Source organism: Bemisia tabaci, chromosome 3 (assembly GCF_918797505.1).
Source record: "Bemisia tabaci chromosome 3, PGI_BMITA_v3".
In the NCBI taxonomy this organism is placed as follows: Eukaryota; Metazoa; Arthropoda; class Insecta; order Hemiptera; family Aleyrodidae; genus Bemisia; species Bemisia tabaci.
Window position 1 is genome coordinate 35,813,595 of NC_092795.1, and position 22,814 is coordinate 35,836,408.

General features: G+C 35.7%; 2 protein-coding genes across 4 annotated transcripts in view; both read left to right on the forward strand.

The window, feature by feature from the left end:
* Positions 1–708: 708 nt before the first annotated feature.
* On the forward strand, positions 709–19,284 carry glu (structural maintenance of chromosomes 4-like protein gluon). Of its 2 annotated transcripts, none has more exons than XM_019060602.2 (18): positions 709–798; positions 2,201–2,367; positions 3,047–3,201; positions 3,792–4,218; positions 4,503–4,945; positions 6,284–6,589; positions 7,417–7,538; positions 8,797–9,037; positions 9,406–9,608; positions 10,508–10,695; positions 11,089–11,327; positions 11,629–11,742; positions 12,334–12,536; positions 13,259–13,403; positions 13,920–14,093; positions 15,292–15,606; positions 16,811–17,043; positions 17,900–19,284. In XM_019060602.2, the coding sequence occupies exons 2-18, from the start codon at positions 2,229–2,231 to the stop codon at positions 18,264–18,266; spliced, it is 4,014 nt and encodes a 1,337-aa protein (XP_018916147.2). In that variant the 5' UTR covers positions 709–798; positions 2,201–2,228; the 3' UTR covers positions 18,267–19,284. The 2 variants fall into 2 exon arrangements, with proteins under 2 accessions (XP_018916147.2, XP_018916146.2); XM_019060601.2 differs by having other exon boundaries at positions 719–955.
* A 131-nt stretch (positions 19,285–19,415) lies between these two features.
* The window catches only part of LOC109043405 (uncharacterized), a 53,405-nt gene continuing 50,006 nt past the window's right edge, over positions 19,416–22,814 (forward strand). For both annotated transcript variants that reach the window (XM_019060599.2, XM_019060600.2), the window contains exon 1: positions 19,416–20,774. The gene's annotated coding sequence lies outside the window, so the exon portion shown is untranslated. The remainder of the gene's footprint in view (positions 20,775–22,814) is intronic.

Below are 22,814 nucleotides of genomic sequence, written 5' to 3' on the forward strand. Positions count from 1 at the left end.
AAGAATTTTGTTCTTAATTTAATCTAGAGTATTTTAAAATTTCAATGAAAAATATTCATAACTTTCCTCATAAATAAGTTTTTTCTCAAGGAAAACTTGGCACCATTCGAATGTTCATCGGCGATTTTCTTTAGCACGGCAGCATATACTTGGTCATTCCATAGGCACATGAGTTTCGGAGCTGAACTTTTTCAAATTCAGAATGCGCAGAAGATCGTAGCTGTCCTTAGTTTAGCATTGAATGTAATGTAAGTAATGCCCCTACATACAATTGAATCAAGATTGAAGCTTTAGTTTTACTTTAAAAGTGCGTAAACTTATTTTTCCTGAAGTCCATTTGAAAATTTACAAACTTCATCAAAAGAAAGAAAACAGCCAGTATGAATCGCCTTAAAATGTTGCGTAGGCAAGAGAACCTGTAGATGAACTCCTCAGCTTGTTCTCTCATCTACCATATCTGCTGGAAAAACTCATCAAGCTAACATACCGAAGATGCTTTTGTTTAAATGTTGACAAGTACCCCTTCGACTGAAGCACAACAAATTTTTCATGCGACAAAAGAAAACGCAGAATTGCAGTTAAACTGGAATCAACTGCCTTGCGCTCTTTTCTCTCCTTTGCGCTCTTTTAAATTTCGCGGTTGAAATTCGAACTTCGGTTCATCAGATTTTTGATGAGTTTGTGGGTGCCGCGAGTTTTTGTTTGACCGTTTGGCGCCTAAAATCGTAAACATTGCAGCTTTGCTGACTTTGCTGATAAGCATGTCAGTCTAGTAAGGTTTCAGTAATTTGAGAATATGTAAGTAATACACATATTTAAATATTTATACTTTTAATTGTGTTACCAATGTTTAAAAAAATTACTATCTCAGTATGAATCATCCATAGCGCAGCATATCATTTGCAAGTGAACCGTCAAGGAGTCGCAGTGTCTCATTGTCAAGCTCACATCACAGGTAAAATCACAATCTTGTTTTCCCAGATTTAGTCCATTAGTAGCAGATTAGATCAAGTTCTGATGAAGTTATGGAAGTTCAACTATACAGGCTGCAAGTTTGCACATCACTCTTGCAACCTTCAAGGCATATTTGAGGGACTTGGAGCGACAGATCTGAAACTCCGAAAGTCCATCAGGCCTTCACCGATGCCTCCGCGAATAAAGTTAGGGCCCAAAAGGGCAGCCAACCTATGAATTTCGAATGTCCAGAGCGATTTACAAATACAATTGTTACGAACCGTCGTTTAGAAAACATGTATTCGGTTTACTTTTTGCATAAATTTACTTATTTTTGCGAAAGAACGCTCATTTATGTACATTCTTAGCCATCTTGGTTAGAATTGAAATCTGTAGGCTGGCAGTGAAATTTTGTGTGTTAGAAGTTGCTCAAAAGGGTGGCTGCACTTTTGGGCCCTAAGCCCTCCATGAACCGATCTGTCGCTACTCTCCCTATACAGGTACTCTACTTGGAGGACAAGGCGCTCCAGTGCAGTTTTTGAAAAAATTGACATATAAATGATTTCATGTAAAACTAGTCCTGATGTGTAGTCTGTGAGGAATTAGCTCCAATTCCAATCTTAAGCATCCAAAAGTAGGTTTGAACTTTCTTTCGGCCATAAGGATCCGCATAATTTTGAAACTTCAAACATGTATCTCTCGAAACAGCAAAAATTGCACGTATGCGCTTCGTCCTCCGAGCCCCTCATTGATAATCCCATTTTTGCATCGCCCACAGTGTCTATTATTGTCAAGATTTTACCCATAGTCATAATTATCTTGTGAATTCCATGATTCCTGGTAGCTGCACTACCTCAAAATTATTGTTGCAGCCCCCCTTACCAAAGGATTTTCCTCTCGAGTGATGACCACCCATCTGTGGACAGAATTTTTTTTATTTTGTAGGAAAAGGCAGTGCTCATATTCAGCAGAGGTCCCCTACTAATTTTTTGAAATACCGCTATTAACCATAACGGTTATTAGCGCTGCCAATCAGTAGATAAAGATAGTTTCTTCCTGTAGATGATTGTTCTTCTTGACCATTATCTGGGATTTTGCAAGTGTGACGATTAGGTCATCAAATGATGGCTTAAGATTGCAACTGGAACTGAATAGCTCAGAAGTGGCCGCAATGCAACAACTCAACTTCATATGAAGTATGTTTTGCGACCTTCATTCTAAATATCAACACCTCTCTTTTTTCTAGAGGAAGACTCTGAAAGTCAAGAATTATCATGTCGAAGCGGAAAGAAAACTCTGAAAAATTACCTGGCGAATCATCCTCCAGCAAAGCCAAGAAGCCAAAACTGCCGGAACCTGATCCTGAATCGGAGAGTGGCTCAGAAAATGAAGACTGGCAGGATGACGAAGATGGTAAGAAAGATTAAGCTTTTGAGGCTTGCCCGTCCCCTACAACATTCTATTTTTCTCATTGTTGATAACCATGAACATAAATATGTTCGTCTTATCATAGACATCAGACAAAGACATTATTTTTGTACACATTGTTAAAAATAGTACAGACTTAAAGTGTTGAGTTATGTATCGATTAAAAGTGGAAGTTTGCTAGAACTTATGAAAAAAAAAAACTTAAAAAACTGATAATCTGGGCCCAGGCAACAGGATGATTCCAAAAAACCAACAATCACATATGCTTGATTACACATCGCTTTCAAATGCTGAAAATGTGTTCTGTACGACAAAATTTCAGCATATTCCCATGTGAAGTAGAGGTTACGCACGCGCTTAGGTTTTATCCCTACAAGGAATACGTGTGAGAAAGAGAGATGAAAATAGAAGCCACCAAAATCATTATTCAACCTTATAAATTTGGATTTCATTTTTATGATCATGTCTTCAGCCCGTTTACTTGATGATCATTTACCAAATTTGTTACCCGCACCTATACAATTTAGCAACTATTATAGCAGGAGGCTGCATGGCATTATATGCTTGATTCTTCCCGTTATCTTATTTAAGCAGATTTACAGTAACTATAGCTGAGATTGATTTGGGCAGTACTTCATGAATTTTCTGTTTTTCTATTATTCAGGAGGAATTCGTGTGGCTGGTATCTATATCCCACCTCCTATCAAGCCTGCGTGTACCTCCGAGAATACCGGTGAAGCCAGACTAATTATCACTCATATTGTCAATGAGAATTTCAAAAGTTATGCCGGAAAGGAAGTTCTTGGACCATTCCACAAAGTAAGTTAGATTTCCCTTCAAAACTTCTTTTTAATTTAGTACCCCATTATTTAAGACTGTGCGAACCTGTAAAGGAGAGTTCAGTTGAGCGTCCCTACCCTGTAACCACAAAATTCTGCTGAACAAAGCAAAGAGTCACAAGCACCCACTGAAAGTCGCTAGTTCCCACCTATTTAAGACAAACTTTCCAAACAGTGTAGAAAATTCACACTGAAATTTGCAATTGAAGTGAACCCAAACCAGTGGTGTAATTCAAACCTTTTAAAGGTTTGTAAAGTCCTACTAACCTGCAAGTTATACTTCCTTTTAAAGTGGATCAGCTAGAAAATTAATAATCACAAAATCAGGTTAAGAATGGTAGCAATATCACTTCGCAGCAAGAACTTTTAAGTTCATCTCCGATTTTTCCTATCAATTTTTTAATTTTTAAATATTTTGTGACTGCCAAAGCCATATGCTAAAGAGAAAAAATCCCCAATTTTCATGGTTTATAACTCATGAATCTCCCACAGTGTACCCAAAAAAACCCAGTGTTGCAAGATTGGACACATTCTCTATCCCCTTTTAATTTTATTTCTTTCCTTTTTCAGAGTTTTACATGCATAATTGGCCCAAATGGCTCTGGCAAATCAAATGTCATTGATTCAATGCTGTTTGTATTTGGCTATCGTGCCAGCAAGATTCGCTCGAAAAAAATCTCCGTCTTACTTCACAAGTCTGAAAAACATCGCGACATTAAAAGCTGCACAGTGCAAGTTCACTTTCAGTTGATCATTGACAAGGATGGTGAGGAGTATGAGGTTGTGCCAAACTCAAAAGTTGTTATTGGGAGGACAGCATTTGCTGACAACTCTTCTTTTTATACACTCAACGATAAGAGAGTGCAATTCAAAGAGGTAGCTAAAGTGTTGGCTCGTCATGGTATTGATCTGATTCACAACAGATTCTTGATTCTACAGGGTGAAGTCGAGCAAATAGCCATGATGAAACCAAAAGGCCTAACACCACATGAAACAGGTATGCATCTATTGATTATTAAAGAATGTCATGGATTCCTTGCTTTGCAGTCTAATCTAAGGGTATTGATGATTCCTTACTTTGCGCCAAAACAGTTGTGTGTAAATTGATGTTTTAACATTTAGTGAAAATCATCCCGCTGTGCGAAAAAATTTGCAGCATTAGTACATTGTTGCTGATAGTCTAAACGCCATTAGCCATACTTATTCAACTTATTTTAATGATACCTTCTTCAACTTTTTGCAAAATCTTCACATTACCTCACACCATACTTATTGTTATAGGCATGCTGGAGTACTTGGAAGACATTATTGGAACCACCCGCTACAAAACTCCAATCCAAAAACTTGAGGAACAAGCAGAAATTCTCAATACAGAAAAAACAGAGAAACAAAATCGCCTCCAACTTGTTGAGAAAGAACGTGATGCTTTAGAAGAGCCTATGAGAGAGGCCATCAAGTTCCTTGAGACAGAGAATGAAGTTAACCTTCTTCGTAACAAGCATTGGCAAAAATACATTTACCTACACAAGAAAGATATTGAGAAGCTGGAGGCAGAAAAAGCAGAAATAGAGGAAGGCATGTCTGAATTGAAAAAGAAGTTGAAAGAACTAGAAGACAGCACGAAGGAAACTACAGATTCAATCAAGGCCAAAGAAAAGGAACTAGCGGCAATGAGGGAGCAGTTCGAGGCTAAAGACCAAAAATTCAAGCAATACTCACTACAGGTATGTTGTATGTGTGAGAGTTTAAAATGAAAAAGCTGTAAAATGCAAAATTCCAGTAAAAAGTAGTCTTGTTGAGGGCTGTCAGTGAAAATCTAAAATAACAGTTTATATGGAGTTTATTCAGAAAAATTTTGAAACAAGTTTCGATGATGAGTCCTTTGTGAAAATTTGAAAAATAAATTGATATCAGCCTACTTTGTAATTGAATCGACATATGCGAAAACGTCCGTTGTCTAATACAGGGTTTCATAATTGCGGTGGGTTTCTTTTGTCCCACGACACTGATGAATAGGATTGATCTCTTTTGTAAACGTTCAATTACACTCAGAGGATTATTTATAAAATTGTTCTACATTCCTAACGTCTTAAACCATCTTGTGTTGTTAAGTTACAACGACATTGTCCACTCAAATTCTGAAACAAGGTCTTGGAAAACGGACGTTTTCGCATACATCGATTCAATTGGTGAATTTAATTTTAGCAGAATAATTTAGACTTTTTTTTACAACCAACAGACTCATCAACACTGCATCTGATAGATTTTCCTCTGAAAAATAGAATGAAATGTCTCAAAAATTGTTGTTGGTATCTCTGCTCAAACCATCTGACAAATCTATAAAATCGTATTGCTTGCTAAATGTTTGACCAGATTAAGTGCATAAGGTGTTCCGTTAAATTATTGAGAGACCTTTGAAAACTACCTATATGGCAATATTTTAGCCTCCTTTGTTTTCTTTAGAAATCCCACTAATAAAAAAGAAAGAAGTCAAGTTTTCTTCATTATGGCTCTTACCAGAAAAATAATATAGTTTTTCCAGACTTAAAATATCTCCAAATTAACTTGATTTTCCAACGAGGAACTACTATTTCTAGCTCATTTAGAAACAACCTGTGTGGCATTATTTTTCCGATGCATATGGTGCTTTTACAAAGAGGAACAGTACTTCCTTGTGGCAGAGTGTAGTCCAAAAAATGGCTTATTTGATGATTTTTAGAAAGTAGACTCCCAAAAATTTCCGTGGGGTTTTACAGGGTTGAATATTTTGAGCTCCCATTCCACTGTGCATCACTGAAAATGCCAAGATGGTGTCTGAAAATATCCCTCTTGCTGCTGCAGCCATGGTCTAATCGAGTGTTGTCTCTGCTGTAATTCATAGTCTATACAGTCAAGCATTGATAACAGCTGCGCTGACCATGAATCACAGCAGAGGCAACTCTCAGTCGGAATGCAGGCTGCGATGAGGGGGGTATTTTCAGACAGCATCTTTGCTTGTTCTACAATGTGGGTGTTATTTTTTACTGCGTTTACCTATTTGAATTCTAACAACTATGTTTCAGGACACCACAATTGCTGCCGACCTAAAAGAGACCAACAAAAAGCGGAAAAAGCTGATGGAAGACAAAAAGAAGGAAGAGAATAAACTGGCTGAGTTAAAGGCGTTGCCAGAAAAAAATGCAAAAGAAATTGCAGAATTGCAAGCTCTAGCAACACGCTTGGAAGCTGACCGAGTGAAAGAAGAGGCACAGAGGGACAAAATCTTGGCCTCTTTACGAACTGACACAAAGAGCCTTCAGGATGATAAAGATAAGCTCCAAGCCAAGCAAATTGATTTGAAGAAGACGGCTGATGATGCCAAAGCAAAGGTCAGTGTGACTTTGTTGGTAGAATTCCCTTCTTAACAAACAGTATGTATGATCTTGTGAAGAATGTTGCCAAGAAAGTATTTTCACAAGGTTTTTTTAAAGGGTCATGAATGGGTTTTTTTCCCATTTTTTTTTCTGTTTCAATTTCTTTTTGTTTTTCCCCGAATACATAAACTTCAGTATTCTATGAAGGTATCCCTATGTTTAAATACGAGTTTTTTACATAATATATGGATGCCATTTACCAAGAAAACCTTAGCACTTGACACATCACTTAGTTTTCATCTTGTGTTTTTTTCCCTCCTCCCTTTAAAAAAAAAAAAAACTAAGCAATATCTTGCTTTCAAATTTCATGAGTTTATCCTTCCAATCTAAGTTAAATTTATAGATACTTTTGAGACATTGTATTGCTCTGTTTTCAGTACAAAAAAATAAATAAATAAAAAAGTAAACTATGTATTAATGAAAATGAGACAAAGTGAAATACAGGCTGATTCCAGTTAAATCAATTTACATAAGTAATATCAAAAGATGTTATTCCCCCTCTGATATCAGCAGCACATCTTTTGGTGGTATCTTAGGTTATATTTTCCCAAGCATAAACCAAGTTTCAAAATTCAAGGCAAGTGGGCCCTTTTGTCACAGAACTAGGTTATTATTGTGTCTTTTACAGAGACTAGAACTTTTCTCATGTGTTCGCCAATTCTTTATTTTCACATGTGTTACTTTACAATTATCTGACATTATTGAAGGTGCATACTTTTGTTCTGCGTTTTAACAAATGTATTATCATTCTCTCACCGTCCCTTATTTGTCTTTATTTGCAGTGTGATTTAGCACAGTCAGAGTATGACATTTATTTAAGTACAGAAAGGAAGGAAAAAGCTAAGATGGAGCAGTTGACTGCCAGTTTGGAGACAACAGAGGCATCTTTGAAAGAAAAACAAAGGTATTTCGTGTTCTTCGTTTTACATTCAATTGTTTGCGCAATTTCCATTATGAATGAACAGAACTTTTCATTGTTTTTTATCACAAGCTTGTTAAAATGATCCCTTCATTCTCTTATCTTGCATCTCAAACTAAAGCAGGATATCTGCATCAAATGATGTACCAATCTAAACTGCAGATACTAATTTTACTTTTATGGACATAAGTATTTTTGAAGCTTTTGGTTTGTCAAATGGGTTTTGCATGAAATTTAAACATAAAAGCATGTTCTGTAAAATGGAATTCTTACCCTGTCAAGTAGTGGATTCTTTGTGTTAGAATTGTTGTTTCTTCCTCCTATCCTTTTTTTTTTCTTGTCCTTAAATCCTTCATCCATAACAAAAAGGGAAGAGGTTAGTAATAAATAAGTGGAAACTGCCTGCAGAACCAATATGGGGAACTATTACTAACTTAAAAAGAAATTATTAACTTAGTGCTGTTTTACGTAGTGTACTCAAAAACTAGTTGCTGTAACATGAGAAAATCACAGATTTACCACACAACAATTAATAAATTCGTCAGGACAAAATTCCATTCCTAATCTTAGATGAGTGCAAACCATACAGCCCATAAATATCAAGCCTAAATCATGGCTGTAACTTTCAAAAATGAAACTAGAGAAGCATCATTTTCTGATTAGGAAAGAGCACCAGAAAACTAGTTTCTAGTTTATTGGCCCGTCCTCTGGCCATTGTTTTTAAGCTGCTGTGCAGTAAAGCCTTGACCTTTTTCCGGTTGCAACAGAATTGTGTTTTGATGCTTGATTTTAGTAAATTAGCTAAAATAAATTCAGATCTGTCCAAACCGCAACTTTCTACATTCAATATTAACCCAGGTATCGCCCTTTGAAAAGTCGGGTTTTTGATGTCATCGACCGCGGTAGTGGCACCATTACCCTATGTGAAACGCGGATGAAAGCAAGGTGGAAGAAACCAAAGGTGTCACTGCCACGGTGGATGACGTTAAAAACCCAACTTTTCAAAGGGAGATATCTCGGTTCATGTTGAACGTAGAAAGTTACGGTTTGGGCAGAGCTTAATATTTTCAGCTAATCTACAAGAATCAAGCATCAAAACACGATTCTGTGACCAGCGCAACTGACCCATTGCCAAATCGCTATTTGACTATAAAAAAAGGGGGATATGCTTTCCTCGTATTCCTTTGCTCCGTGTCAAATAATTTTACTTTATTTTCATCAAAATGTTGTGTGCTGGTTGCAGGCAAATCAATGAGATTAAAGGAACTTTGCCCAAAGACGAGGAGACTCTGAAAACAGCTGAGTCTCAGCTTTCAGAGTTACGGCCACAAGAAACAAGTGTCCAAGCAGAGTTGAGAACCAAAAGGAATGAAGTTGATGAAAAACGTTCAACGATGCAAGCAAACAGATCTCGCAACCGAGTCCTTGATTTTATTCTCCAGTTGAAAGCAGAAGGTCGTGTCTCAGGAATTTTCGGCCGATTGGTATGTACTTGTTTCATGTTATCGTATATCTGTAGGAAACTTATCAAAGGAAACAGCCTTTCTTGAAGAAAGAAGAATAGCAATTTTTGGTCCAGATGATGAATCAAAAATTTTGATAAGTGTAGCACACAAGAACTATCTTGGATTTTGAATGGGACCTATACTATCAGACTAAAGAAGGAATAACTGTAGTAGAATGTTTTTCTATCTATTTAGCTGGACCTTAGTGCTCCAAAAACCATTATTTTAAGGGATCCACAAACACTAAATATTCAATCACTGAATAGAAATTAGTTGATCACTGCTGCTTGAATTCAAGAGAGCTGTCACAGAGCTTTAAAGTGTCTTAATTTTTTAAATTTTTTCAGGGTGATCTAGGTGCGATTGATGAAAAATATGATGTTGCGGTTTCGACAGCCTGTGGAGCTCTGGACAATATTATTGTTGATACAATTGAAAATGTCAATCACTGTATCCAAGCACTGAAGCAGCAAAATGTAGGGCGAGCTACTTTCATTGCCTTGGAAAAAATGGAACATCTTCGTCCAAAAACCAAACAAAAAGTCAAAACGTGAGTTGGATTTCCCTGTTTTTCATTTGGTATTCACATATTGTGGGTGTCTGGTACACAGCCTCCATCCTGATTTTCGTCGGTTGTAGAAGAAACTTGCACTTATCCTCATTAGTATTCTGCGCCAAGATTTTCAGCAAAGTAAAACGTAAATCAGTGTGGTCTATAAGCCCATGCAGTAATTTAACAGTTGTCACAACAAGCATCTGTGCAAAAATGTAAGTGTGCAATCTCTTAACATGAGTTGATTTTTTTATTGCTAGACATTATTCAGCATTTGCAACATTCAAGGTCTAAACTTTCAGAACCAGCATCAACGTTTTTTTGTAAGAGCAAGGATAGGAAAATAAAATTTGTTTCCCTGATAGTTACCAGTAGGTTAGTTTACCTTGGGAGCATTAAATTCTACAGTTTTTTGGTGAAAGAGAAACAATGCATACAGAAAACTTGGAAAATCGTTTCTGTACAGAAATAATGCTTCCTTTGTAGAGGTACCCCACAACTTGTTTGAGCTATTCTGTTTGGTACCACCATCTAAATTCAATATAGCATGTATTAAATGCAACAATGGTGGTGGCAACGCTTTTTCTCTTGGATTCGCCCGCCATATTATTGTGTTGCATAAATCTCAAAAGCAATGGTTGCGCAGTTCAAACCTTGTTTTCTGCCACCCAGTTTTTTTTTCTTTTTTGATTGATCTTTTTGCCCAGTTGCTGTTGTCAAAAAAAGCCAAGAAAAAACAGCAAGCTTTTCGCACTCAGTACTTAGTCAAATTAATCAGTAAAAAAAATGACTCAACTGACCCATTCCTCTCTTCAAGCATTTTGATAGAATTAATTGAGTTCTTTGAACCTTCCTTTACGTATCAGACTCATTTTTATCACCTCAACATTTTTCAGTCCTGAAAATGTGCCAAGGCTCTTTGATCTCATGAAAATTCCTGATGAACGAATGAAAACTGCTTTTTACTTTGGAGTTGGAGAAACACTGGTCGCAAATAATCTAGATCAAGCTTCAAGGATTGCATACGAAAGTGGTGTAAGGCACCGAGTTGTCACACTCAAAGGAGAAATTATTGAACCTACAGGTAATGTAGTGTTTTTATGTAATTTATTAGGTCGGGAAAGTACTTGCTTCAAAAGAGGTTTCCTGTCTATTTCTTTCACTAGCCGAAATCACTAATTCCTCCAAAAAAATGAGAGGAGTAAATGTTGGCATCTGACATTTTTTTTATACGATTATGTGATAATTGTCTTCAAAACGGCACATGGCGGTAATTACTGTGAAAATTTTTGAAGTATAATCCCTTCCAAAAACTCAAAGTTAAAGTAATTGAAAGCAACAACCCTTAAAGAAAAAAATTATTACAAGCATGTCCCAACACTGATCGTGATTCTATAAAGTTTAGAATTTACATTGTAGTACATAAATGCAATAACCAAACTTTTAATCCTAAAGCTTTTACACATTCTTTTCTCAGGTACCATGTCTGGAGGAGGCAACTATGTGATGAAAGGTCGTATGGGAAGTTCAGTTAAAGACCTGGAAGTAAGTTCACCCGGAGAAATGAAGAAACTGGAGTCAGTTGTTGAGAAACTGGAACAAAAGTTCCAGACCATACGACAGCAATTGCATGCCTTGGAGGAAACGCAGTCATACTTGTCCCCAAGAATCAAAGCCAATAAAACAAATCTCAACAAATACAATATGGAGTACGAGGTAAGAAGTTATATTGTGAAGATAGGTCATCAGTATCGCTTGTCATAGAATCGTGTTTTGATGGTTCAAGCCTATAGAGTAGCAAAAAAGAATCAAATCTGTCCAAACGCCAGGTTTAATGTCCAATACTAATAAAGAGCCAGCCCTTTAAAAAACAGGAAGGACTACTGAAAATGAAGTTGTTGACTGCATATTTGTGAGTGATAAGCTGCCAAATTCTATGTAATGACAGTTGCAAAGAAGAGCAAATTGCAAAGTATACGTTTATAGGTCCTCAATAATATTCATGTGCTTTTTCCAGATGCTGTCCAAACAAGTTCCCCTGCTTAAAGAACAAATCAGCAAACAGAAAGATGTTATAGAAGAAGTAAAAGCAGATCCAAAACAAGTGAAGCAGTTGGAGTCTGTGGTTCAGGTAATTTTCTCTTTTGTAAGAATGAAGGAGGAACAAGGTGCGTCTGTTTTGCATGTGTGTGACTGATACTAATTTTATTTTCAATGTCGGAGCTTTGAATATGTCAGAAAAAACAACCACAAATTCTTGTAAACAAACCTCGAACCAATTAGTGCCGATATCATGTGATCTGATCAGTTGAATCTTATGTCATTAGGTGACAAGTGACAATCTAATAGGTTTGTTGCATAAGAAGAGTTACAGATAAAAAAACATGTGCAAGAAATACCACTTGATAGTAGAAAAATAGAATGAAAACTCACGGAATACATTAAAATAATCTAAAACCCACTTCCTCATACACAATTTGCATAGTTCTTCCTATGCGTTTTCAAATATCCTGTATCTGTGAGCATTTTTTCCTAGCTATCTTTTCTTTTTTTTCTTTTTTCTTCTTCTTTTTTTTATTATTATTATTTAACCTTACCGTTACTATTTTCTTTTCCCCGCAATTTTGTTTAGTGGATGGGCTACATGATATTATAACAATACTTTTAAGAATTTTCTTGAATTTGATATAGCTTTATTAATTTTGGTTTCTCTTTGGATCAGAAAGCAAAAAAAGAATTTGAAAAAGCGAATGAAGCTGCCAAAGAAATTGAAAATGAGGTGAAAGAAGTACACTCAAAAATCATGGAGCTAACAGAAGGCAAGATGAAAACTGCAAACAAAAAACTAGATGAAGTAGTGAAGAAATTGGACAAAACGAATTCACATGTCAACCAGCTAAGTGTTGGAATCAAAACTGCTGAAAGGTGGGTTTCAACATTAAAGTTTCTATTTTCTTAATGAACCTACTCCTCCTTTTTTTAAATTTTTTTTTTTTTTTTTTTTTTTTTTTTTTTTTGTGTGTGTGTGTGTGTGTGTGCGTCAAAACAGACTTTCGTAAGATTTTGAGACACCTTTTTTCTGCAAAGGAGATTTTTGTACAAAAACCCTGCTTCCTCTTAAAAATGGTTCAATCCCGTTTTTTTACCCATTTAAGCCATGCTAAGGAAGTCCTCTGCTTATCTCAGAAAACCCCCAAAGTTGTATCATTTTCTGTAAACATGAAAAGATCCCTTTATGAGTACCTGTAATATGTAAATTTACTCATCTGTCTCTTATCCTCATTCTCCCTGCCCTTCTTCGTAAAGTTATTTTGCCACACTCAAGCGAGAAAGAAGCAGCTGTGCTATAGGTTACCTCACACTCTGACACTTCTACGCTTACTCCTGTGGCTGTATTGAAGCAGAATTAACAGATATTTTTACATCCTCCTCTCCATGGCATCAGGGCACCTAAGCCTCTATCTCAGCGGCTCCGTAATTTGACATCTAACTATTTTTAATGAGATAGCACAAACAAGAGCACTTGTAACTTCCATTCATATTGGATTATTGACTCATTTCTGAGGCAGTTTGGATGTTCAGTTGAAATATATTTTTTTTTAATTCATTTTTTCCACCAACTACTTAACTGCTGTGATATTTACCAGGAATGCAAAGAAAGCTGAAGACCGCATTGACAATTTAACTCATGAGATCGAAGAAGCGCAAAATGCCATGTTGAAAATGAGTGAAGAGAAAAAGAAAATGGAAGCAGAAGTAACACAACTTTTAGAAGAAACTGAAGCCATATCGGTAAGTTAGTTCTCAAGATTTTGAAGGAAGTACAGTAAAAGCTCGCTTCACTTGATCATCAGGAACCATGGAAAAAAACAGCCTTTACACAGCAACAGCGCTAAATTTGAATTGAAATTTTCCAGAGAATATTTACTTGTAATCGGTGCATATAGCTAGACATACTTCAAAAATGGGCTCAGTATAGGAAAAGTATTATTTAAATTAGTTAAGACCTGTACATGTCACACTTTTTTCAAATTTTTTTAAAATAAAGCAGTGTTGAAAATTTACAACATCTTGCCAGAGAGGATTAACTCAATTTTTAAAACACCGAAAAATTCATTGTTGTGAATAAGTAACACCATGCCATAGAGGGTTAAGAGTTAAAAATTGACTTTTCTTTAAATATCGTAGAATAATGTACTTTACAAATTTACAATTGTAAAATTTACATTTTACAGTTATATCATTACAAGAATCTGTAATGTACTGCATCTTTGGTAACTAATTATTGACTTTGTGATTTATTTTCAGAGGAATATTGTGGAGAAGGAAGACGAAGTCAAAGAGGCACAGAAAGGCCTTGCTAGTGTATCAAAAAATTCGAATGAGCTCAAAGCAGCCAAGCTCAAAGAAGATCAGAAGGTTGAAACTGTCAATGCAAAAATCAAAGCTGTCAGAGACAAGATTCCTCACTTGCAAAACAATGTAAGCCCAAATTGTTCTATCTATGAGTGTATTTTATTTGACAATGCATCTGTTGGAGGCAAGATATGTAGGCAGTGAATAGACATTCTATGTGTGAAGTCGCACAGAAATCATGATGGGCACTTCAAAATAGTTTGAAATCCACTTCTTTGCATTCAATTTCCGTTGTTTTCAACACGCTTTTCAAATTAACCTTGTCTGCAGGCAGTTTTTCTCAGTCACCGTTTACCAGGTTTGCCAGACAAAGGTAAGATAACCTAACCTGGATAGATGAACTTACAATTTTGCAAACTTTCGAGTTTTTCTGTAGGCAAACCTGACCGTCGGCCACCAAAAGGAAGAGCCCGTAGACACAGTGAATGTGAAAAAACGTGTCACAAACTATGCAAATTGCGGGCTAAGGAGAGAATTTCAGACTTTTTGATGCGCTCAAAGTAGTTTTCTTGCAATTAACCTGTTGAATCTATTCATTTTGCCGTCTCTCCTGCATGGCAACAGACCCATCGTGTGGCATTAAACCGAGTTCATTTCCAACATTTGTCGCAACAGTTGCTGTGAGATCAAGTAGGGTTTGCGATGGTGTATTGAACAAAATTTAAGTCAGCCACACTTATAATTACACCGTAACTTAGCAGCTGTTGCCTAACTCAGCCATTTTGGGCCGCAAAAAGATAACAAAAACTCTAGTAGACAGCTCAAAAGTTTTCGTAATTTCTCTGATTTGTTCAGTAACCTTTCTTTAAGGTAAAGTAGCAGAGTATTTGGCAACTCAAAAATCGACATTGCAATTAAAACCGCTCTTGCAAGTTAAAAATAAGGCAGAAACCTCAAGAAACTTCTGTAAAGACTTAACACAATATCTTTTACCTATTGACTTGTGGTGCTCTTCTCAAGTAAACCTAATTTTTGTTTTGTTGTAATAATTGAGGTTTATTCGTTTCTCCTTCATAATTTTATTTTCAGTTAGCCATACGTAATTTGCTCACTCACCATACTCTTCAAATAGAAAATTAATCAATATTCAATCACATAATGAAGTAGAAATATTTCCTTATTTTCCCCTCATTGATATACTTTAAATCCATAACTTGCATTATCCTCTCTAGGAAACGTTGTGGTAGCATTGCGGTGTTTCATAATGAAACGGTCTATGTGTAATTGTGTTCATGCAAAGTTTTGTCCTTATCTTTGATTCCAGTTGAAAAAATTGTCACTCCACGAAATTCCGGATGTAAGCATTAAGAAACAGGCCAAACCAACGAGCCCTCAAAGCAATAATGAAGAAAAGGACAAAGAGACTGAAGAAGAGAGCGCCGAGAAAGAAGAGAAAGAAAAAGATGAAGAAGAGAAAGAAGAACAAGAACCAGAGAAGGAAAATGAACTGCGCACTTACACGGAAGAGGAACTGGAGGCTTTCAGTGTCGATGATATCCAATATCGGTTGACGCACTTGGACTCAGAGTTAGAGAAGATGAAACCAAACTTAACTGTCATCGATGATTACAAAAAGAAGGTGTGTATTATTCAATTATTTCAGCTTGCTTTCATAAATTTTTTCTCTGTAATAATGTTGCTCATGTTTTTATTTTTATTTTTTTTAAATTTAAAGACAGTTTTCTTGGGAAGTATTTTCGCTTTAGTTGTTAAACAAACAGCCACTGCACCATAGAGGAGAATAAATTAACATGAAAATATATATTTAACTAGATATATTAGACTTAAATGGCGCCAGCCCTGCTTTTCCAGCCATCACCGTATCAGGCTCGTGTAAAGAAATTAAAGAATCGTGTAAGAAGTAAAATTGATAAAAATATATGTTTTTCCTGACAGGCAGTCATCCAAAATTAAGACATAAAACATACTCATTCATCTTCTGGGGATGAGAGCAAACTCTATGTTCATCTTTTTGGCAGTTGTTCAGGCATCCTTCTTTCTCACTTTCTTCCAACCACACAAATTTTGGCTAGCCTTTAATTTTCTATTCTATCCACATGCATTGTTACATGCTCAAGCTAGTTCCCTTTTTTAATGAAAAAATTACAATTATTGGTAAAAATAGTGTTACTTATCCAGAACAAATGAATGAGAGTAGGCCTAAAGTAACACTCAGAAATAGGGATGGATATGATGACACTATGTAATAGTCATCAGTGCTAGTTTTGTTAAATAAGAATACTCATTATAAGAAGAAAAATTAATTTTGATTAATTTTCCCTCTTAGAGTTTTGCTGCTTGAAGCAACACTTATTGTCGACCAGTCACCAAGCCAATTGCACATGCACGTTTAGTCGAAGTGGGCCCATCATCAGTAAAGCGTAGAGCAGTGTATTTATTGACCAAAAAAAAAATATGCTCTAAACATCACCATTTTTTCAAGCTGCTGTTGATATTTAATCTGATTTGTCAAACCATTCCTAGAATTTTCAGGACTTGGAAAACTTTCAAGGGTCCATGAATTGGGAATCAATTATTTTATTTTGGAGATTTTCCTTTTCCTCGAGCTTGTAAGATGAATCTCAATTTGGAACCCGGAGTGTCTAATGTACCGATTGAATCGGTGTCCATATTTCCATTCTGATTTCTGCTATAAAAAATTGTTAAATTAACCTGGAAGAAACAGGTGGATAGTGGATAGTTTTGCCTTCATTTTTCTGTTAAAATTTTCTGCCAGTTTTACATTTAATAGTACTCTTTTAACATTTTTTCATTTATTTTAGACGGAGCTGTATCTAAAGAGAGCTGGTGAATTGGATGAAATTAATGCCCGTTGCGCAGAAATCCGTAAATGGCATGAGGATGTCCGGAAACGTCGGTTAACAGAATTTATGGCTGGTTACAGTATTATCACAGAGAAACTGAAGGAAATGTATCAAATGATTACCCTAGGTGGTGACGCTGAGTTGGAGCTTTGCGACTCGCTTGACCCATTCTCAGAGGGAATATCTTTTAGGTAACAAATGTGCACTCATTTAATTTTTTTTACATGATGATACCCAGTATCTAAAACTGGACTTGCAAAGACAAGGAGTTAAACTGTCTAATAGTTTTACACCAAATGTCGGGCAACTTCTCTCTACAATAGTAGAACTTTCATCGTCAGACAAAGACAAAATTAGTTGAAAAAGCTAGAACTTTCATTCATTATTAAAAGTAAAATAATAACACCAAAATGCAATTTTGGAATTTATTAGTTTATTGTTTGAATAAAGAAGGTGCTTGACAAAAGGATTAAATTGTAATTACAACCCTGGTAATTTTGTCTGTGGAAAATGAATAAAATTCAAGAAAGCTTTTTATTTTCGTTACTGTTTTTAGGTATGCTAGTATGAAAGGTACGAATATTCGAATCGGTAACCTTGATTCTGTCTAATACATACTTAAGTATTATTAGGGATCATAACTTGCAGGAATGACTCTACTTAAGCTACTTAATCACCTATTAAAGCATACAAATTTTCACGAAGACAGAGGAGGCAAATTGTGTGTTTTCATCCTTTCATTTTTCTTTAAAATAAATGACTCTAGTGCTTTATCACTCAGCTAATCAGCACTGCTAAACCTTTTTAATGAGAATTATTGAAAGTTTAATTCAGTCTGAGTGAAACAAAACAATCATTTTTCATAGATAAAGCAATTTTAATGAAATAAAAACGGTATAACATGCACCTCCTTCTCTTCTAAGTACTTTCTGAAAATGAATAAATAAAGAAAAATAATTCTTGAAACAGTCGTGTCAGAGTCAAACAAATAAGTATCCATTGATCAACCTCCTAAAATGTTCCATTGGAATTGTTCTTCTGTTTCAGTGTTCGACCTCCAAAAAAATCTTGGAAGAATATTTCAAATCTTTCTGGTGGTGAAAAAACCCTCTCTTCTCTTGCTCTAGTCTTCGCATTGCACTACTACAAACCCACGCCTCTATACGTCATGGATGAGATTGACGCCGCACTTGACTTTAAGAATGTTTCTATTGTTGGACACTACATCAAGGAAAGGACAAAAAATGCCCAATTTATTATAATCTCGCTTCGTTCTAACATGTTTGAACTAGCTGATACGCTAGTTGGAATCTACAAGACTTATAACTGTACCAAATCTGTTGCTATTAATCCTAAATTCTACTCAGGAAGTCTACCAACTCAGCCACTGCCTGCCAGCCAAGTTGCCATATAAGAACAAGGAGAGAGCAGAGCTAGTAATATTGTGATTTTTTAGCAAGTAAACTATTTTTCTTCTCTTATCTATTTCTTGTATAAAATGGACTTTTGTAGCCTTATGTACAGACTTTAAGCCACCATTCTTTCTTAACTTATGAGTAAAAGTAAATGCTCCTCCACATTGAATGCCTCACCATCACACTTAAAACAAAATCCCCGCGGTATTCTAATCAATTCCAGTAATGCTTTTTTTACTTTTTCTTATGTGACTTAGCAATAATGTCTAATAAAGAATACGTTCATACAGAAAAAGCGTCCAAGTCATTGCTTCTTTTTGCCTGCAATTGAAAAGCTTATTCTTCTTCTGATCGTTCCAATACATATCTTTATGTCTGAAATTTGTCATCAGTATGCAACCATGTAACAAGTGTCTGTACTTTTTTCTTCATTTTAGTATGACTTCTATTTCCGGGAAGAACCAGCGCAAATAATAGAAATTAAGTCATTTTTATAAGTTAAAATTCAAGTGAGACTTAGGGGATTGAGTCATTAGATAGTAATAAATTATTTCTCTGCGCACCCTTAATAAAAATCGCTGAGATGCGTGTGTTCTGAATTTCCGCAGAAGCTGGTTCTTCTTTGTCAAACCGAATTAAAGAGCATGATGGTAACTGGGCAATGCATCATGAGAATTTTTTTTTGTTTTTACAATTTCCAGTCATTAGCATCGCTCCAAGCTGTGTTTTTGTTTGTGAGTTGACTTGTTCAAGGAAAATTAACGAAAAACACAGAAATGTTGGAAATAGAAGCAATTAAAAATCACAAATTTCATTTTCACCTCTTTCTTTTTAATCCATGAAGTAATACAAATATATTTTTTTTTGCTTTAATTGTTAAACGTTTTAAGGTTTAAGACCCAGGTATTTTTACATAATGTTCTTGATGTTGGTAAAAAATAAAAGTAAACATATTCTTTAATATACAAAGATTTGTGCCTCTATCAAATAAATTGAAATTAATTTTTTAGTTTTGTATACAGTTATTTTTTTTTTCATTTCATGTTGTTACTTTCAAAGTACCATTGACGCAAGCAAAAATATGCTGAACATATGGTAGGCCTCCTCCAAGAAAGATTTAGAAGATTGGCGGAATATCCTGAGAATATTCTCTTGTGGGTGTTTCATTTCTCAAAAGAAATTTTCTAAAGGTTCTTAGCGTATTTTGCCGAGAGAGAGAATCATTTGAAAAGAATTTTAAATAGATTTTGTGTGTGGGATATTAAATTCCTAGACTGTTAAAAGCATAATCCAAGAAAACGCTGAAAATATTTACTCTTCTTATTCACTGCATTGAAACCCATAGCATAATGGCTGAATACTTTCAGCGTCATGTTCGTACAGAGAAGGTAAAAGTTAAAAACGTAATTCTTTGAAAACGTTGCTCCCACCCTCAGTGGCACTGACCTCAAAAGCGCTTCTAAGAAACTTCAAAAAAACTGTGTTCAGTTACAAAAAAGAAACTTTTTTTTAGTATTTTTTTATTTTTATATCTCTTAAAACTTACTCAATCCATAATGAGAAGTACTGTTGCAACTGAGTATCATTTCGATAAACTTTGAAAGCTCTGAAGTGTAAGAAATGTTGGTTTCAGTCATACACTTATGAGTACCCCCTCCCCCTCCTCTCTACTTCCTCTTAGCTTCCTCAACAAAGCCGTAGGTACATCCGATACCACATAATAATTTTTGAACCTCAAACTTATGACTTAATTTTAGTTCTCAGGAAATTAAGTTATTCACCACGGATTTCATTAGTAATTTAACATAGGTTCTGGTACACAATGCAACCTTGAGTACACACAAACGGTCGTATTTGTCCGCACTGAAGGCCATTTACCCAGAAAGTAGAATAATGGAGGGAAAGTTGAGGCTGTGTAAATCCTAAATCAGTTCAACTTTTCGCGAACGTAAACGAAATCACGTCGCATTTAGTGAAGCTTTTGCCTATTTTTTTGGCGAAAGTGAAGAAAACTGTGTGAAATCCTCTGAAACTCCAAGAAAGAGTGAAAGAAATCCAATGTCTAATGTTCCGTTGAACGCTTCGGTCGGTGACCTATTTTCGAAATCTGTGCAAAACACAACATAACCTGAGTCCTGAGTGTTTTCGAAATGACGTTTGGCGCAGTTTAGTGGAGTCGTGAATTTTTCTCGTAAAAGCACAGGAAAATTTGTGTAGTTGTGGTGCATCTTTGCGTTTTATTCCAGAATAATTCGTGTGATTTCATGCGTTATAATCAACATCGGTCGTGCAGCGATATCTTCCAATTCTCAGGCCAAACGGAGCATCATAATCTTATACAGTACACTTCAATAGCTAGACTATATAACTGTCCTTTTTATAGTTCGTGAGTGGTTCCCCGATAATATGAGACAATTTTCGTGACAAATTCACGATCCTCTTCTATTTACTGCAGTGGAAGTTTCACAATGTTTCCAGTTTTTGCAAATGGCTATGGATAATCAAAGGTTAGTATTTGGTTAGATCTTCTTTTCTAAAATTAGTTGCAAACCTTTAGTTTCCTTGGGTCATGATTGCTTTGTAGTTTCTGAGACTATTTAAACCATTTGACTAGTTGAAACTCTTTCTTAGTTTTCTCTTCGGAAGAGACTGTAAACTGGAAGAAGCTTACGCTTCTTCGAGCCAGGAGTCACTGACGGTTACCTAAGCACCATCATTCCTTTTTTCTATTGCTGTGGTAGCAGTACTGTCAAACTGAAACTTTGGATGAGCTTCAATCTACTTTAAACCAACTCATTATGAGTAATGGACATTTTAATATTTCATTAGTAGCAAAACCTGGAAATAAATCACTCAGCCTATTAGGCGCAAATTACAGGAAGGAGTAACAACAAAATAGTTACCCACATGGTTATTTCCACCTGCAAGGCAACAAGGACATTCTCTAAATCTGCAAATATTGACGAATGTCTCGTGACTAGCCTTTGAATGATTTCTTGGAGAGTTCTATCATTCTTTTAGTGAGCCCAGAAAATCTAACCTCACTTTTAATGCTGTAGGAACATCGGTAGACTAGCCGTGTCTATAATATATTACCAATCTCTTCGACTAGTTCTTTACAGTAACCATTGCTGTTTGAAATGTTTTTAAACTTAAATTAAATAATTGGTCTTGCCTCTTTAAATTTGCCTTTGAGCCTTGTGTTGTTTCACATTTGGCGTCATATTTCAAGCAAACCTTACCTAATTGAAACTCAAGTTCTCATGTCAAGTCCAATCATCACATAAATCTAAAGTATATATTATAGGTCCCTATCTCAGGAAACGGCTTTCATTGATGTTTGGAACTAGCATATCCTCTCACAGTGTTCTAAAGTGCTCATATAGTTGATGTAGGTAATATGAGGAATAGGGATGGCAGTTTGTTATGAACAAGCTAATTGGTTCCTATTTTCTTCTTCAAATTTACGTATAATGAAACTTGAAAAGAACTGAATTGTCTTTACGCTTATGCAAGATATTAGTGGTTTCAAAGGTCTGTTTTTAAAGTAAGGCTGTTTTCTTGGTCAGAGTCATTGATCAGTAACCCTTGGCATTCCTCAACAGTCGTGCAGGATTGTGGTGCGTTGTTGAAGTAAACTTAAGTACCTGATATTGTTTATTTCTCCCACTTAACTGAATGGTTCCAAAAACCTCTGAAGGTCATTGATCAGTGGGTGAAAATTCTGGGCATTTCTATGTAAACATGCAAGTCATCAGATAATTCAAAAGGAATTAAACAACGTCAACCACTCGGCATCAGGTAACTCCGTTTCCCATTGGTCCCAAATAGTTTACTGAGACAAAGTACCTTTAGAGTGATCTCCAAACGATTCCCAGAAGCAACAGTGGTAAAGCATCTATCATTATATGACCATATCAATGGCCGTAATGCAAGACCACATACGGACAGGGTAAATCCGCAATCACATATCTTGTTTGCAGTGCCTGAAAATCTTTGCCTCTATGTTTTTTTTTTTTAAATGAGAACAAATTGATATCATTCCTTGAAATTTTTGCAAAATTTTCTGTGCACAGAGAAGAAAGATCACTGCAGTTTTAAAGAATTGCGGTTCAGTAATTTTCCATTTAAAAAATTAAGCCTGACAGGAAGTCTGCGACGTCCCAAACTGAATTATATGATTGCCGACTTACACCGTCGATATCTCCATTTTTGACGTTGTAGACTTCCAGTAATACTTCATTTTTTCCTTGGAAAACTATTAGTCAACATAAGTTTTTGAAAATTTCCTCGATTTTTCTTCTCTGTTAGGTAGACTATTCTGTACCTATAAATTTCAAGCTATAAAACTGACTTGCTCCTCTTTGTAAAAATAAACTAGGAGTGAAGATTTTGAAACACTGCAATGTAGATACGTGGTGTTGCATTTAAGCCATTGATGTATTTACTTCAGAGCTGAAATAACTGAATTTACCCACCCAGTTAATTTGGAAAATCAATCTTCCTCTTTTAACATGAAGATAGTTTCTCCAAGAATCCAAGAAAAT

Excerpts from the sequence above, each read along its gene's own strand:
- glu (XM_019060602.2), top strand. The coding sequence starts at position 2,229 with ATGTCGAAGCGGAAAGAAAACTCTGAAAAATTACCTGGCGAATCATCC. Across the intron at positions 10,696-11,088 it reads AGAAATTATTGAACCTACAG|GTACCATGTCTGGAGGAGGC; the intron begins GTAATGTAGTGT and ends TTCTTTTCTCAG. Across the intron at positions 17,044-17,899 it reads TCAGAGGGAATATCTTTTAG|TGTTCGACCTCCAAAAAAAT; the intron begins GTAACAAATGTG and ends CTTCTGTTTCAG.